The 18750-nt window shown below is 38.1% G+C and overlaps 1 protein-coding gene and 1 long non-coding RNA gene across 2 annotated transcripts in view; one reads left to right on the forward strand and one right to left on the reverse strand.

Moving 5' to 3' along the window:
- Positions 1-11123, forward strand: part of GALK2 (galactokinase 2) — a 43779-nt gene extending 32656 nt beyond the window's left edge. The window contains exons 9-10 of the mRNA XM_051628531.1: positions 4658-4859; positions 10642-11123. Coding sequence (XP_051484491.1) covers positions 4658-4859; positions 10642-10849 — 410 coding nt within the window. The 3' untranslated portion in view covers positions 10850-11123. The remainder of the gene's footprint in view (positions 1-4657; positions 4860-10641) is intronic.
- LOC127388739 (uncharacterized) overlaps positions 1-18750 on the reverse strand; it is an 83383-nt gene that overhangs the window by 29039 nt on the left and 35594 nt on the right. The gene's annotated exons all lie outside the window — the stretch shown is intronic.

The following is an 18750-nucleotide window of genomic DNA, read 5'->3' on the forward strand; positions in this document are numbered from 1 at the left end:
TGGAGGAGAAAGCACTGCAAACCAGTAGTTACCACAGTCTCAGGCAGGTGTCTGCTGAATGCGTCACTGAATCCAGCAATGACTCGTCCCCTGGTTTATTTTCAGAAAGCCAGATTGCAAACAGTTACTTGAGCGGTCTCAGTAGAGTAACTGTTCCCCACTTCGAGTAGGGGGTTCACAATCTGGCTCAAATTAAAGCCATCTGGCAGCATTTTCTTACACACATCATGAGCCAGAAACCTTCACCCTCATCATGTTCAATCAGCAGGATGCCTAACAGAGAAGGGCACCATTCCACATGAGTAATGGTGGTAGAAACTGTCCCCTACATGATTTTGCGTCGGTGAGGTTTTCCTGTTGTAAATTTCTAACAGTCCCATCAGCCATGTGTAGCTCATTAATCTACAGTGAAACACATCTTAAGAAGCTGCCAAAGCAACTAGAAAAAAACCATGTATAGCCTAAAGAGGTTGGTCTTTAGCTAAAGGTCAGATAGAATTGTACAGAAAGCCTCTAAAGAAAGGAATCTGCTGAAGCTAAAGTTGTAACAAATAATATGAGTTGCTAAGAAGCCGCAATGTTTAATTGTAAGGAAAAATATCCCTGCAAATGGAGTGGACAGGTTTGCACAATTTTTGTAAAGCTGAAATTTAAAATATGATGATACACTTGAAAACCCACAGTGAACTTCTCTGTTATATTTAATTAACCCACAGTTGTTTGGGACTAATAGCCCAGGGTTTTTGTTTGTTAAGAGATTTTATATGGAGTTTGGACAAACTTTCATTCATGTTAGTCTGCTGTGTCTTTAGCGACTCTGAAGGTTCTCACTGCAATGGGAGCTATTAAGAGCACTGGAAAATGCCACCATTTCTTCCAAGGCCATTTTGGTGGTTTGTAAGGGAACCGAATCTACAAGTTCATGGACAGTACAGAAATCCTCTGCAGAGAAGCAAACAAGCAGAGGACCTGAACTGGGTATTTCACAGATGTCCTCATGGAATAAAAATTTTAGACATGCCCTAGACTGTTGCTTTTAGGTCAGTGTGACAGCCAGCTAGTTTCATTGCACCAGAAGTTTTAGGTTCCTCTTTAGTCACCACAGAAATTGGTACCATGGGGCAATGAGGGAATCAGGTGGGATAAATGATTCCCTAATCTGCCCTTTTTATTGACAGGAGGTGGAGCTGAGGGTACCTGTATACCCCTGATTTGGAAATAAATTTAAGTGGGAGAAACTAGGCCTTTATAGTTTACTGAATTAGGAAAGTATATTTACATTTTCAGTCAGATAGAGTACCTCATTTCTGTAGACTATAATAAATTTAAGGATCCACATGATTTTAAGAATCTGGCATTAGTTCCCTAAACCCTGCTTTCTTGCTCCCCTTTGAGCATCACAGAGGGCAGCACCATGCAACTCAGTCCTGTGCAACACTGGAAGGTTTATGTTGAGAGCTTCAGTTTTTCCTCTTTCAGAGCACTCTGGTCCTAGCTCAGATATAAACTAATCAGTCATTCACACTTCTTATTTTTTATTTTTTATTTAAATTATGACAGGGTACAGCTTAGGAAATCAGTCATTTTACTTGTAAGAAATGTGGCTGCATGAAGTGCACAGATTCTGATTGGTTCCTGCACTCTAAAATCCCAGCCTCTCTAGCTCTTTGACACGTCCTATTAATTCAGAGTTTATTTCTGTGGCACTAATATATATGCTGTGATGTAGCAAGGAGATTCCAATACAGATACCATTTTTGGAAATAACGTGTGCTCTGCTATCTTTTTTTATATAGACATGGTTAGTTGGACTGCCCACCCAAACAGAAGAGATACAAGAGAGTTCCTCTCTTACCAGAGGCATTTGGTGTTGAAAGCCAAAAATGTGTGAATAATTTCATTATTTTAGACTAGCACTTGCAGAGTACAGAAGTGTTTGCTGGCCTGAAGATAATTTTACCTGAACAGTACAATGCCAGGGAGGAAAAGAAAAACTATAAAAAAACCCACAAATGTAATTTTCTGCAATAAACTGGTGCCCATAACCAACCAATAATGATACCAAACAGCATAATGACACCAGCCTTTAACTGATACTAATTTGGTAAATGTCCGCAAAGGAGTCTGAAAATAACATCCAGCCCTTCTCTCCCCCTTGGGGGCTGCCTGGAAGGACGGCTTTGCAGCGAGGGAAGCCCGTGTCAAGGTAGAAAGTTCTCCCCTGCACAGAGCGACCCTCTGGGGAGCAGCTGCTGTCAAGGACACTGCTCAAAGCTGGCTGGTGGCCAGCAGCCCCAGCACCCATCCTGGTGGCCAACTCATAACATGACGAGCACAACACAACCCCAGAGATTTTTAAGGTAATCTGGCCAATGGAGCATTGCTCTACCAAAGGGTGGTCTCCAAATCAATCACAGCCTTTGGCAAGTCTGTTGCCTTACAATTGAAACCAGACATGTTTTCAGTTCATTCTTTGGGTTACTACTGTTCAATGGTGATTTACAAGAGAGTGTGAGCTATGGCAATCTCTCACGCAACTTTAGATATTCCCTAAATGAATGCACATTTAGAAATCTCCTTGCTCTAAAACAATGGCTTATAAGAAAAGAATATTTAAAGAGAAACCATCCTTAAAAATAGCTGCTTTTCTTCAACATTCAAAAATACTGAGGCATTGCTCTGCAAAACGAAATGCAAGTAACTCCAAGTAACAAATTCCAGTGGGGTAAAACACACCTCTAAATGGGAAACCAAAACATGCTCTTCCTGTGTGATACTCTGAAGATGATGTTTCTGGGGGGCACTCAATTTCCTCATATCTGTCCTAGTTTGAAATGCATTCAGAAGGCCTGTTCAAAAGACAGCAACACAGGGTTTCTCCGTAGCGGGCTGTATTGAATTACAAAATAAATACCACCAGAAGCAATATCACCAGTAGCAGAACACTGCTACATTCAATGTTTCTCTATCATTTCAGACTACTTGTCTCTCTCAGCACTGTATTTTCAGCATTTACAGTTCTGATTTACACTTACTCTGGAGAAATAAGGGATTATACAAATACTGGTGAAGTTTTAGTCTGTAAGGGCTGTGATCTGGAGTGTACATGCAAGAGACTTAATACTGGACACAATTTTATTTCCAGCTTTTCAAGTAAGATTTCTACATATACTTGCAAATGGAGATTGCAAAAATCATCAGAAGTGGTTCCAGAACTTGGCTGTTTCCATGCAACAGCCAAGCAGGAACTCCATGTGTCTGGGTCAGATAGCAAGTTCTGTTTTGAATACAGGACTTGTCTCCCTTCTCCTTTTACCTCTATTTGAGGGTTTCATCAGCCATTTTAGAAAGCAAGATAGACCAGAAGCTGAAATGAAGAGAGGGATCTTGTTCTAAAGGAGAATTTTCAAGTATAATGAACATGAGGGATGTTCTGAGATGTTCTAACAAGAGTGTTGTTCAGTTGTGATGAAATAAGGAAATGTACCATGCTCCACATAGAGAATTAAGTCCACTTATCTAATATTTACCACCCAAACAGCTCAAGTAAACCAATTTAATCGTAAATCATGTCATGCGTGCTTCTGGTGAACAATACTTCCTCAATAGCAGACGTGGGATTAAAGCAAACAATTATATTGGGAGAGGAAAACAATTAACTTCAACATGAGCTTGGGAAAGGCAGATCAATTCTCAGATACTAGTTGCAAACCAAACCCTCTTGTAAACAAAAGTAGCTCAAGGAGCCTTTAACCACAGCCATCCCTTTCCTTTTTATGCCCACTGTTCAGGTGGAGGTCTCTGCCCCAGTGACCACACAGGTTTGGGCATGCTCTCACCCTACCCAAAGGGACTGCTTTTTCATGACACAATAGAAAAATTTTAGCCAAAATCCTTGCACCAGCCTTTGACCTTAGAAGGTCAATACTAAGCAGTACCCATCTGGGCTTGACATCTCTTCACATCCACACAGGCAGCACTGATACTCTGGCTGGTAACACATCAGAAATAACCTCTGAAACAAACTGAGAGCACCCGTGCTCTTCACTGTGCCTTTAATCTAGTGTTACAATCAGGGTAAGCCTGCATCATGGTGAAAGTATTTGAGAGGGCTTCCTTACCTATGCAACAGGGAATATGGTAATGGCACTTTTGCTAATCTCAGTAAAAAAACCTAAAAAAATCAAGTGGTTGGTGGGTTTTTATGGTTTGGTCAGTGTTTTTTTTTTTTCCAAGGTAAGGTCCATCCAGTCACAGACAAAGCTCTGGGCCTGGAGGGCACAGGGACCCTTCTGCTGGTATTGAAAACCTGAAAACTTTTAGATTACTGTCCCAATGCATGTTGCTTCTAACTCTTGAACTTGTGGCTTGTCTCTGCAAAGTAAAAGGAGAGACTGGGTCTGTTCAGTGACACAGGTAAGAACCAGAGCACATGCCTGAAGTTATCAACAGAAAAACAATGTGTACAGTGTATTTTTATGAACTCTAAATACTCTTTTATTATTAGAGCTTTTAAAGAAAATGTAGGTGAGCTTTTGCAGAAGCCTAAAGAGTTCCAATATAAAATACCAATTAAAAAAAATAATTCTGCTGGTTTTGTATGTTCCTCGTAGTAAATATTAATGGATAACTGTATTAATATTTTCATTTTGTTTAGTTGCCACCTTTAAGTTATACCAGCGTGCAAAGCATGTGTATAGTGAAGCTGCCAGAGTGCTGGAATTCAAGAAGATATGCAATGAGGCACCTGCCAATGCAATCCAGCTGCTGGGAGAATTAATGAACCAGAGCTATATCAGCTGCAAGGAAATGTATGAATGCAGCTGTCCTGAACTGGATCGGCTGGTAGACATCTGCCTGTAAGTTTTGACCTCAAGGAAGAGTAATCGCCTGTTGAGAATATTGTTGGAATTGATGAGAAAATATGACATCGTTGGCTATTGCAATTTTAAAATGAAAGTATTCTTGTCTCTTATTACAAAATTAATCTCCTGCAGGGACATTACATGGTCAATTGTTTCCCTACTGACATCTGTGCAATACTTTCAGATGAAAGCTGCCGTTTATGGCTTTATTACAGACTTTGCTTTTGGACTGACTCATCATCACAAGTGTTACGTTAGACTGTTGGCTATTCTTTTGCTAAGTTGTAGAAGAAGTCATAACTGGTTTTCTTAAAACATCATCTTAGTTGTTCTGTTTGAGCTCTGTTGCTTTTTTTGTATTTCTTAACCATTTCAGAACTGCCACCATGGGAATTCCAGGGCATAAGCAAGCTGCTCTAAATTCCTAGGTTGCCTTGGAATCATAATAATATATTGTGAAATGCTATTGCATTTTTTTTTTCAGTTAAAAAAAATGTTGTCTAGGGTATGAGGTAGGTTGGACAGCATTTCACCATTTAAAAGATGTGTTAACTGGTACCATGGCTGCCACTCTGCTGCTCCTCTGCTTTTCCCACAGGATTCAGTCTCCATCGCTGCCCCAGACTCATTCTTTTAGCTGGGTTTCAATTTGAAGCCAAAATTCCAAAACTTTATTATCTAAAAATGAAAGTTACAGAAATATTTCTTTACCAGCAACTACCTTTATTTAACTAAGAAATTAGTCTCGCTTAGAATGAAAATATGAATTTTACAAACATGCAGTTTGCCACAGGCTTTCTTCCTTCCATAGTCATGTGGATTTTGTAAGTTTTAATACCCATTTACCAGGTTTGTAAATTGATAGAGTATGATACAGATGACTTTTCAGATTAGTCTGATTTCTTCTGCAGACAAGATGGAATGGCCGCTAAGCCAGAAAATACAAACTTAAGAACAGGCTACTTTTGGACCTTCACAGATTATTTTGCATATGGGATACACATGCTAGTTTGTGATAAAATACAGAGAAGCCCCGATAGCCATTGGACAGTCTGATAGTAATTTAGCAACACGATTTTTGTTCCTTCTCTTGGGAGCCAATCCAGTATGTAACTCACAGGCTGTGTTCAGTTTATTGTATCACATAATGACCATATAATAAGCTACAACAGTCACTCAGCAGGGCAAGTCCACCATGGCTTCCCACTCAAAGGGAACTGCTGATCTGTGTGTGAGAAGGGAGCCAGCTGAAGACAGAACCTATGCTGTACTGAACTATCAAATACCTTGGGGTACAAAGCCTTGCTGCAGTGCAAGGTACCAGCACTGCCTGTTCTGTGACACCACTGGCAGAGGAGAAGCCTTAACACATAACATCTGCATTACCTTTAGGTACAGCAACTATGCAGTGTCAATGCCTCAGTCAGTAGCACCTGATGAGTGACCTCTGTGGAAGGGACCAGCCATTTTAAGTGTCTTCACTTAGGGTATCCAGCCTGAATCCTACTGCTATGGCCCCTTCTCAGAAATGCCAAGAGAAAACTATCCTGTTTCAAGTAGGGGAAAACAAGTAGGTATAAACTGATAAGATACAGTGTGGAGTTACCTGTGCTACATTTAAATAAGCCAGCATAGACGCTAGCAACAGTCCATTGCAGCACAAAGTTCAGCATGGGGATGGAAAGTCTCTGTTTCTCATTTATGCTGAGCTCTGTGCTTTCACAGCTAGACAGCTGCTCTCTGAGCTAGCCTGAGTATCGTGACACTGGCTTGCAGGCAGTAGCAGAGACACAGCCACAGAACCCAAAGGAAGGGTGTACACAGTTAGGGTTTTACTAAATTAAATTAAAATTAATCAGAGCATTTCAGTTCCAGGGACCAAAATATAAATAGTGAAGGAAAAAAGTGATGCCTGTGCCCATGTTACATCAGATTTCTAACTTACCAGCAGAAGAGCCCACAGCCAGTATGATGAGCACAGCTGAGCACCACAGTGGAGGGTCATTAGTGTGAGACCATTTCTAACTGGTATATTAAAATAAGAAGGTTTTTATTACATTAATTGCACCAAAACAATTATTTATTAATTATTCTTTGCAGTCTTGTCCCATCAAGACTATTTCCTCAGAAATGTATCTTCCTTTAGAAGTTTTCTATTTAATGTTTTTCTGCTTCTGTGATTAGATTTCTAAGAACATATAGCTATTCTAGATGAATGAGGCTTAAGCCAGCATCTAAGTTTTGAAAACTATTGGAAGAAAAGTCTTAACTTTTCTCAAGTTGTACATTAAAGAAACTAAGGGACATAAAATCACTAGTCACTCTAGGAAAACTTGGCCAATGTGATTATAGAAATGGCCAGGAGCTACATAAATTACATTCTTTACTTACAATGATATACAGCTGCCCTGTAACTTTAAAAAGCCTTTCCAAAAATACATTCCACAAAATTGCCCGAGTCTACTGCTGCTCTCTCCTTACAAGGTTTAAACTGTGAAGAGTAATCTGCATATCCAGATGTTTTCTGTTTTGCCTAGATCTTTATGTTTTAATGTACAACCTCTGCCAAGAAAGAAAGGGATCCATACTTGCTGTGGTTTGTAGTGCTGAAAACTGTAACCACGAGTTGGTCAGTTGTTTGTTTTTTCTTTTTGCGAAGACAGAAAACTTGTACTTTCTCTAACCTGCCTCATGCTGTTAATAGCTGTTCTACCTGTTAGTCTTCTATAGTTAAGTAACACAGAAGATTTACTAAACAATTAAGGAACAAAAACTTGGATCTGAGCTCCTGAATTCATTAGGTACTGTTGAAAATCTCTCAGAATCCTTGAGTGTTGCAAATAACTTTCTTTTGTTCCCTTTCCATCTTATACATGCTATAAATGCTGATAATTTTTGTGTCACTTTTAAAAGGACATCATTTTTACATCATCTCCAGGTACATTATGGCAGCTGAGACAACTCTATTTTTTATCAAGACTCCAATCACTGATGATTTTATTGAAGCAGCAATGCCTGGAGTTACAGCACGATTTGAAAATTCAAGAAAAACCAAAAACCACCCTATAAAAAGAAGTTTCAGAGCCAGAACAGCTTAGAGATGCTGTTCAAATACACACTAAGCTACAAAACAGAATAATCCCCACCACCTCATGTATATATTTAAGTATCACGTTCAAGCTGTGCTTTCTGAGAAGCTGGTTCATAGTTTTGAATCCTTGGAATTAACAACGTTGCTCTGATTTCTTCACCTCTCACAGCACAATATTTTAAAAATGAGGTACTACAATGTCTCTGTTGCTTCCATGTACCAAACTACAGGACTTCCATATTTTTTTTTCTTCTCTTTACTGCAGTCATGTTTTTACTCTCATTTACACACCCCCTTCCTCGTAAGATAATTCTGTTTCTATTCAGTGAATGCTGAAACAAGATAGAAGAATTCTTCAAGAAGCAAAAGCCAGAACTCAGGACTGGGTGCTGAGTGCCCCCAGCAGTGGACTACAGATGCATTCTCTTTCTGTGGCTCCATCTCTCCCTCTCTTGCTTGTCCTTACAGCTGTAGCACAGCCCAGGTGGTGCCTAGGGTACTTTCTTGCACATTAAATCCGTATCTCCTACTGTGTGGGTGAGCCCTCCCTCCACAAGAGTATTGTCTGCTCATGTCCCTTCTTCACAAGTGCACAGTTATACACCAGTACGCAAGAGCAGTGTCTGGCTGTGACAGCCAGAGTCTGACTTAGGACTGAACTGATGAAGACTCAAAGGACAGTTGCAGACCTGTTCCAAAGTTAACCTAGACACCTCCCATGCACCGCATCTCCAGTGGGTTGGAATTAGGTGCTCATTTCTCAGCACTTGTAATGTCAGGTACCTAATTTTCAGGGGTGAAAATTTGATGGGCACTGCCCATCAAAACACCAAGTTCCTCAGCATTAAGCTAAAAGCATCTAATCGTATCACCACATTTGAAACTGTTAGCCACAGTGTTTTGAAACAGAGTGACTTCAGCTCTGAAACAGGCATATTTTCTGTCTACATTATGCTTTATTTCAACTAAGTATTTTAAAATGACTCAGTAAAAATGAGGCATGAGCATGACCACAGAGAATTATGAAATCAATAAAAGGCTCAGAACAATTCTGAAGGGATTTCAGTTGCCTACCAAAATAAAAGCCAGACACCATCTGAAATATGAAGTTCTGACTGAGGTAAACACACCAAATGAGTACAGACAGTTGATTTAGCAGACTCTGTATTGGGCCTTATGAAGTCAATGGGAATTTCCCTATTGATTGCAATTGAGACTGGACTGGATCCTGTTCATTTTAGGAGGTTGCTCCATGGACCAGAAACGACAAAAATTGCATCAGTGGCTTACAGGAATAGTAATAATAATAAGTAAAATAAAACAGCAACAGGAAATAAAGAATGAACATAAAATCGAGTCAATATGAAGGGTGGCACCACACAGACACACTGAAGAAAGTGTTTCTGTTCAAGATGAGATGTAAGCATGTTTAGAATCAAACACATATGTAAGTACTTGCTTGAAATATGACCTAAACTTCTACTAACCCAGCAGTATACCAGATTCATTAAACAGAAAATGCACATATGAAAAATTACCACAGCCTACTCAGAATGAGCTGTCATTTTCCAATGTTATTCATATGATGCCATCTCTCCCTCCAACACATTCTAGGACTTTCCATGCATGGCTATTGGAAATGTATCAAAAGGATTTGTTTGCACATCAGATTAGGTCTCTCATGAGATTAACGTTTCAAATGAGTTTTCTAAATCTTGGTGTTAGAAAAGCCCCAAATAAACTTATTACATGGTATTTTCCTAAATTTGCTGAATCCAAGTAAAGACCTAGAACACAGGTAAGCAACTAAAGAAAATAATGCTACTAAATTCTAACAAGATAGCATCTGAATCTTGCAGAAGAATGGCATGGGACTGGCTGTAGGACATGTCTAGCTGGCCAGTGTCTTGAAGCTGGGAATCATTTTTATTTTGGATGTCATTTGTCATTGTTCTTTCTATTCACCCTCCTTATTAAGAACATTTATTTTCTTTTGGGACTAAATTCTTGTTTTACCTCTACTGCTGTAAATCTGTTAGGTTCATGAGGCTCCTCTAAAGAGAGGTACCTAACTCTGTCCATTTAGCATAAACAGATGTTTGAATACAATGAGTCTATACAATTTTAATAGTTTCTGAACTCTCCTTTTCTTGATGGGCATGCTCAGCAGTCCTGCAGGAGTCTGTGAATCTTCAGCATGTTTTAGATCTGTCCTGGAAGAATAGAGCTATTTGTCTTTGCCACATGAGAAATGGCTTGCATGCCTACATCCTGTGCAATTAGTTTATAAACCCTCTTTTGTTATTTTTGTCATGTATTTCTGTTTTCACTTCTGATGTCTTATGAGTGTTGCTAACACATTTCCTTTCTTCTCCTGCTTTCTTCATCTCAGCTGTGCTGTGATCCTTAAAACAGCTGATGCTGAAGCATTATAAAAGAGGGTGACTTTTTGAATTGACAGTAATGACTATATTGCAGTTTAAAGCGTCAGCATTTTTTAGTCCAAAATGGTAACTGCAAATTGCGGTAACACTGTGTACAACCAAGTGGGTGAACTTTAGAAAAATCAGATGACATAGATGTGTTTTGAGTAAAGTGTTCACTAGTTTTCTAAAGGCATTCGATATATGACAAATGACCCCTTTTTTGGTTTATTTAACATGAATTTTTTCTGTTTTGTTTTAGGCAATTTGGGGCCATTGGGTCACGTCTGACTGGAGCTGGATGGGGAGGCTGCACAGTGTCAATGGTGCCTACTGACAAGCTGAATGCTTTCCTAAAAAATGTACAAAAAGCCTATTACCAAACCCATGACCAAAGGTTAGGATTGGAGAATAACAGTCTGTTTGCTACCAAACCTGGAAGAGGAGCTTTGGTTTTTATTGAGGCCTGAAGAATGTAAAAATTTGGAAGAAACTATGTAGGGCATTTAGAACTGGCAGTCCTTCCTTCCCATGCCTCAGTAAATGATGCCTTTTCCCTTTTTTATTATAATGAGTACTTGCTATTATCAAAATCTACTTCTGAAGAAGCAGTTCAAAGAAAACTCTTTGATTGTAGTCTTTCTTGTTTTTTTGCATAGTAAAAATATCTATCAGTGCAAACTTTGATTTACAAACTATTGACAAGGAAAACTGAAATTGAAATAAAGATGATAATTTGTTGCAGTGGAGCTCTCTTATTTTCCATTTACTGTCATAAAAGTAAGACCAGGTGAAGCAATGAGCCATTTCACCATAGGGTGGGAACCTGACAGTGTTTGCAGGGCTACTCTGTACTTACTCACTCTGGGTGCTGGATATTATTTTGTTTAGAGCATCCTGCAAAAATGTAAGATTAAACTGAATCATTCAAAAATGCGAAGGACCTTGCTAAAAAAATTAAGTTCTATACTCTCCTCAAAGAGGATTTTAACTGTTGTAATTAATTATAATATTGGAGTAGCACTTGCAGGTCAAGTAAAACATCAGGAATACATTATGTTAAACAGAAAAACTTTCCTTCTAGCTATGTTTCTTGTGTATCCTTGTGTGAGGGTGACTTGTTACAAAAGTTTCAACAAAAATAAGTGCTGTGAGCTGTACAGTATGACAACATAGTCCAGTATGTGAATGAACAAATAATGAAACAAAGTTTGGCTTTGAGTTATCCACACATCAAATTCTAATTGTTGAATCCTAGCTGTGCTTGTACAAGTTAGTGTTTGCATTTTTATGCCTAACTATTACAAAGGATTAAATATCATTCACTAACCATTTTAAAAAGCAATTAAAATCTGTAAGTAATAAGATAATTCACTCATTTGAACTAAGCAAAATGGGTAAGACCAAGCACAGATGTCATCGACATATTTTTGACAAACTCCTACCTTGCTCCCGCTTTGCACTTCTGACAATCTCAAGGTTTAATTGCATTGCAAGTTCAGCACCCACAATTCATAACCCATTTCCCCAGTAGGAGAAGTGACTGTGATTGCAGAAAGGTGACTATGCATGAAGATACCCCCAAGATGTCCTCATGCTGCTTCCAAGTGGAAAACTAGGTTCTCATGCCCTCTTTCACAGCACACAAACTTCCACTTCTCTGATACCTCTAATGAAGACTGAAGAGAGGTTTTGCTCATGTCATAACCCTTCCAGCAATAAAAGACACAGCAAGGCTTGTCCCTCTGCACATTTTTGTGATGTGAAGCACAAGTCAAAGTCCAGAAGTCTGCATCAAATTACAGGTCTCAGAAGAGATTCTCTGTACATTACCCATGCTAATTCAGGCCAAAAACAAATTCTTAGAGGCTACTAATTCTGTGAGAGGGCTCTGCCAAATTTAAGCACAGCAGATGACCCACAGCCAACACAAACTGCCAGATCTTTTCAGGAACCTTAGAGGGAACATAAAATGGTAATATTATCACTAGAGAAGATTTCTGTTTTCTGACAGCCAAGAGAAGTCTAACAGAGGGTGTTACAGATCAAGCAAATCAAGAACTCAAGAGAGGAAAACAATGGGGTCAGGGCATGATAGGGAGAGAAGAAAATACAGGATTTGGAGGGAGGACAATTAAAAGGATGCAACTGAGAAGGAGAAAGCAACAGATAATGGAAACGGTTAAGAACTAACAGGCAGAATTACAGAAAAGGTTTAATCTCAAAACATTCACATTTATGGAAATTAAATATCTTGTATCCCGTTTGCAATGTACAGCAGACAAGCTGTACATTCAACTAAACCTGTAAACACAGGACTCCAAAAATCAAGAAACCACAGGTAAGTATCTCCAAGATTATAATAGAGATTTAAAAAAAAATAACACCATGACTTTCCTACCAACTGCCTTATTAAATATAATCCTCAGTTTAATTCAGCAAGTTCTTTATTATCCCATCATAAAAATAATGTACATACAGTACAGTCAGTACATACCAATCCTTTAATTAATATATTTGCATTGAACTTGAGTTTAGCTGGATTTATGGAAGCACTAAGAAGTGTATGAGCAGAATATATATAAGGGTGTTTCTTTTAGTCTTTCTTCTTAAATTGAGCATGACACACACAGACATGAAATCTTCCCAAAACCATGCGGGCTGCAGTACATTTCAAAATTTTTCTTTCAATGAATCTTATAAATGATATTCTCATAAACAAAGAAAAATAGAAAACTGGCACATTATAAGAGAACAAAACAGAAGGTTTTAAACTTCTGATTAATTTCTTTCCTTTTTTTATTGCTTTAGTGTCTTTCCCATACTTTTGCTGAAATCTGCAAATACAACTGGGGCACAACTTCCATTGGAAGACTTATGATACTCACACTATATGCATAAAAATGGCATGCAGGCATTCTTATTTACTGGCTACCAATAGTTTAAATAACAACAACAACAAAAGGAATTAGTTTATGTTTCAGGCTTTTTTGCTTTTTAAGTCTTTGAAGACATTTTTCTACATAATGATAAGCAGCAAGGATATGACTACTATTTCTAAAAACAGAGTGAGAAGATGGTGGGTTAGATGAAAAATTCTAGGTATAAAGCAGCAACTCCTAACCGTATTTCCTAACTGTGGCTTTCCAGATCTGGATTTTTAGTAGCTTTTTCTGACTATGCTTTCAAAATGTCTTCTGTAGCTGAAATAAGGCTCATAGGTATGTACATAAACACCCCCACACACATATTTGGAAAACTAACAAATGTCAGAATACATGCAGAGGTGATACATCCTGTTAGCATGAGCTATGATTATCAGTGGAGTGTGATTTTCTTATTCTAATGACTGGCTGTAATTCATCCAACCACGAGCTTAATCTTACTGTGCAGTAAATGGGTTCTAAACCTTTCCAGAAAGGATTTGGAATGGAGACGCTGTTAGACATCTAAGTGCAGCAGCACTGCCCGGTGCCACATTAATACTCTGTATTATCTTAATCCCATTGACATCTACATCTTCATTACTGTATTTGCTGACTGTGTATCTTGTATGCAGGAACTTGCTCATGCTCCAAAATAGAACAAGAGGAATTTTACCATTCACTGGACAGGAGGGGATCACGATGGTATATTTGACATTTGCTCTCTTGGACACAGCACACATACACACACACAGACACATATATATTTGGTAACCTAATATATAGTTATTACTTACATAACATCTTTGGGAATATTGGTTTCTAGTTAGTATGAACTGAATGCCAACTTCTATTTTAGTAACTGCTGTGTTTAATCCTTCTGAAATTCCACTTTAAATCCATGTGCCTCTTTAATAACATCTTGATATATGGGAGCAACTGCTGTGCTACAGTTTCAGTCAAATGAAAGATTTGTATTTTCAGCAAAGGATGAAGTGTGTTTGTGTGCTGAGTCCCAGTCAGATATAGTTAAACAAAGATACACCCAGAACAACATAAAAGCTGTCTTGTTAAAAAAAAACACAACAAACAAACAAAAAAAAAAACCCTTTGCAAACCATAGCTGTTGCTGAGGACTGAAGCAGTGTTTTCTGACTCGTCATTATTTGCTTCATCAAGAGAAAGGAACTCTATGAAGGGATTTATACTGCAAAGTAACAATGGCATGAGAACCAGACTAGTGAGGCTGAATGTGCCGAAATCTGTGAATCATGCAGGATATTAAATTGTATTTTAAATGCTAATTTTGAGATGAAAGGCTAGGCATTGATAAGAGACTAGCTCACAATGCAGAAAGGAGTACACTGGGGAACCTAAAACTATAACTGAAAATTGCTCCCTGTCAGCCTGCTTGGCAGATGTTCCCAGGACACACAGGACTGGCAGAGAAAGTGCTGCCAAGCAATATTGCTGTCACATCTGTCCTACCTCAGCTCTTCAGTTTATTTTCAGTAAACGCTCTTCTGAGATTAAATATCCCATAAAATAGAGACAAAAGATTAACTCTTTTCTTAATCCTCTCTCTTATACTCTGCCCTCTGCTTTTGGGCTTGTATCACAAGCAATTAACTGAGATTCTGCAAGATACCACATCACAGCCTCTGAGAACAGCACCATGTTTATGAGGAGACTGAATCTGCCATGATGCTGAGGGTGAATCATCCCCAACCTCCTCTGTGATCTCTCACACTTCAGTAGGACTGCAACACTCAATCTAACCAAGGTGGCAGGACCAAGCTGTGATTGATGTTTTGGGAACTGCTGTTTTCTGGGCAGGTTGTTTTTTTTCCACAGGTCAGCTACAATCTTTTTACCAGTAAAACCTGTAGATTAACTTCTGGAGCCCCTGAAGTCTCTAAAGGTTTGGTCACTGAGTTCAGCAGAACATGGGTTTACCCCAGCTTTTACTCCCTAGCACACAGTTCACTGGGTAGGATAACATGGACTGAGAGTTTGCTCAAAGAACTGACGTGCCTGAAATCTCACATGTAATAAAGGCACTTTTGCCAAGTTCATCATATGTGTAAGGTTTACTAATGGAATGTCTGCAGAAGATTGAAAAAGGTTGAAGCTAATCAGATGAAAAGACACTAAGAAGCTTGACCAATGAAATGTTTGAGATGGATTTCCAACAGCAGTTGTTCCTGCAGAAGGAACAAACTGGATGAGAATTTATACAAAAGCATTTGGTATATTTATTGGATTTTAAGCCTAATGCATTTAGATAATTGCTATTGTCTCCTAAGCACTACTTTGTTGGCCAAAATTACACATTAATATTAAAAGGGAAAACAAAAAATCCTCTCCCCACAAAAGCATGCCTTTCTGCACTTGGCACATGAGGCTCAAATAACTCAATAAAGATTAGATGTACTTCGAACTGAAACACACTAGTGCCCAAGCAGCTGTCTTCTTTCCAGTCAAGCTGTATGTGATTTGGGACAGGAATCAAAATATGTTCTATTAGTCAGTGATCAAGCCAGATGTGTAGAGGTTTTGGGTTTTTTTAAATCCAAACTCATTTTTCAAGGGACACTGAAGCAGGTTTTTATGAAACTCTTACAGCAGTTTCTGAGGATTATTATTAAAGGTGTTATTTTTTTGCCAAATTTCATCTAACAGAGAGTTTTATTAATGTTGTTCTATGTTTTCTGGTTTATTATCTGGCCCTCATGTGACAAATGTTTGGGGTTTTTTTGGCTAAGACATTGTGACTTGGAGCAGGATTTTTTAGTTGTGTTTCTATTGATAAATTATCAAGAGAATTAAATTGTTCTGATTAAGTGCTGAAGAGTTCTCTAGTGGCTTTCTCCTACTGAACATCCTTTCTTGTAATTGTCTCCTTCCTGTCCAGGCTTCTGTCTAGAGAAGAATTAAGACAAGACCACCCTATCCTTGAGAAATAATTCCATGAGCCACTTTTAAGCAGCAATAGCAGCTACAAAAAAAAAAAAATTAATGTTTTAAATGAAGATCTGAACCTAATTTTACACTAGAAACATAAAGCTGAAAACCGAAAGAGTCTAGCAAGGATTTACAGAACTTGTCAGTTAAAGCTCCACAGTTGAATCATAAAGTTAATCAGAGCCAAATACTAACTATGAATGAAAAGATTTGGGGACAAAGGGTTAAAGATCAAGGAAAAAATACACATTGTGCTGGTTTTGAAGTTAGTTATGGTCAGGCCTTGACCCTAAGAATTCATCCAGTTAAATTCCTGTGCAATTCTTTCTACAGCAAATCCAACTCTATCAGCAGCAGTGCAGATTATGAGCTTTCACAAGTCTTATTTTAATATTTATTTTTTTTCAGAAGACCATTTGAGGCAGTGAAAGGAGGTCTGGGCAGCTTTTGTTTCTGAAGATCTATAACGTGATGATGGCCAATGGGGACAGGGGAGCACTGTTGCAAATTATTTTCAATACTTCCTCTAGAGGGAATAGGATGGCTAGTGCAAGCTGCTTCAAGAGATGGACTTACAAGTCTCTCACTATTGTTGCTGAAAAAGTACAAAATTTATTGCCTTGTCTGAAATTCATAGAATATTTTACTTTCTTGATTATGAACTGTCAGGGGTTTGCCTTCACAATGCTGATTTTTTGGTAAAACAAATTAAATAGTTAAATGAATTAAAATTTATTGCAGAAAAAAACCCTAATTACTTGTGGAATTTCTTAGAACTACACTAAAGTAACAGCTTCTTGCACATAACCTCCTCTTGGAGACCTTCTTTGTCCCTGCCTTAGCTGTGGTCATTCAGCAAGAAAAATTTGGCTGGATCCTCCAAAAGTGAGGACACAACAATGCCAAGAACTACACATCGACTGCTACAGCACAGTTGAGTTAGGGGCCTCGAGATGTTGGTGCACGTCTCACACCTCTGTTCCATCACTAAGAAAATGGCAGTGACTTTGTAAAGCTCTTTCAAGCAAGCCTAAGGGGTTGGGTTAACAGAGTCTGAATCTCAACTATCTGCTTTAGCTCTGCTGATGAGATTTGTTTTATTTCTATGTAGGTGGCCTCTTATTTCTTAAATGCAATTAGCATACAGTTGTTGCCTGATGGTTTTATTTATTTTTGAAAATGCCGACTACTGGACTTTCCTAGTTCTAGAGTTTCCAGAATTGACTTTTGTGCTCCACAAGTCTATTTTCAGGAAATATTTTGTAAGAGGGATGTTATTTTGAACTCTACTTTTATGGCTGCAAAGGCTTCTCCTTTTTTTATTCCCTTTGTCTGTTCATTAGGGACCATCTTTAATTCCTAGATGTGTTTTTTGGAGATAAGTTCCTTTCCTTTGAATACCACTTAAAAAACCCATTCAGTCTTTAGACATAGTTATGTGTTTATTTTATGAGACTCTATGCTGTGTAATGTCCTGAGTGGTCCATTGAAATTTACATATTTGTCCATTTTTAGGTTTTCTCCAAGACATTTTCTGACGTGTTCATTAGCTGCCCTTTTGCTCACTACATAAATACATGAAAAAACATCTGTCTTGCTCGGTTTCAGCTGTAAAATGAATAGAAGGTTTTAGGCTTTTAATCAAACTATGAAAAATTTCAACATCCCTGTTTTTTGAGGATGACATAGATGAGTGCTATGTAGTGCTTCCAACTTTTAAGTTTTATTACCGTCTTGCTTTCTGTGATTCATGAATTTATAATTCATACTCTCAAAAAAGAAAATGGAACATTTTTGAAGATCAACATCATGCATATTGCAAATTACAATAAACATGTCACCAAAAGTGGATATACTAACAGTTTATGGTGGCTAATTTACAAATTTATTCTTTTTATATAAATGGACAAGTCACAACTGTCCATTGTGGTCACATTAAAGGGAAAATGGTGTGGAAATTTCTGTTTTTAATAAACCCATGAAGAAGTGGACACAGCTTATTTTTAGACAGAATTCTGCTCATAATGTGAACAGTCACCTAAAATCTTCTGAGAAAAACAAAATAGGTTTCACAAGAATTCTAAACTTTTCTTTTTATCCCATTAGTCAACCTAATAACAAGTTTTATATTTTTTCTTTGTAAAGTTCATAAAAACAATATAAAAATATAAAAATACCACACTGGAAGCAGGGGAAAGAGAAGGGGAGGTTTCCACTCTTCTATATGAAGTTGCAGAATTTGTTTAAGACAGTGAAGTTAATTTGAACTATTATAATACAAACTCTGACACCTAAATGCACTGAATAAGAGTTGTCCTGATAAAACAAAAGCTGCTGAGATTTGATAGCATTCCTTATAAGCAAGCGATGACTTCCCCAACTTGACTACTCTACACTGACAAGCAGTGACTAACTAGTTTTTCTTCAGTGTGTTGTGTGCAAATGATTCAATACACAGAAATTAAAAATTCTAAGAATTTCCA

This window comes from Apus apus, chromosome 10 (assembly GCF_020740795.1).
Source record: "Apus apus isolate bApuApu2 chromosome 10, bApuApu2.pri.cur, whole genome shotgun sequence".
Lineage (NCBI taxonomy): Eukaryota > Metazoa > Chordata > Aves > Apodiformes > Apodidae > Apus > Apus apus.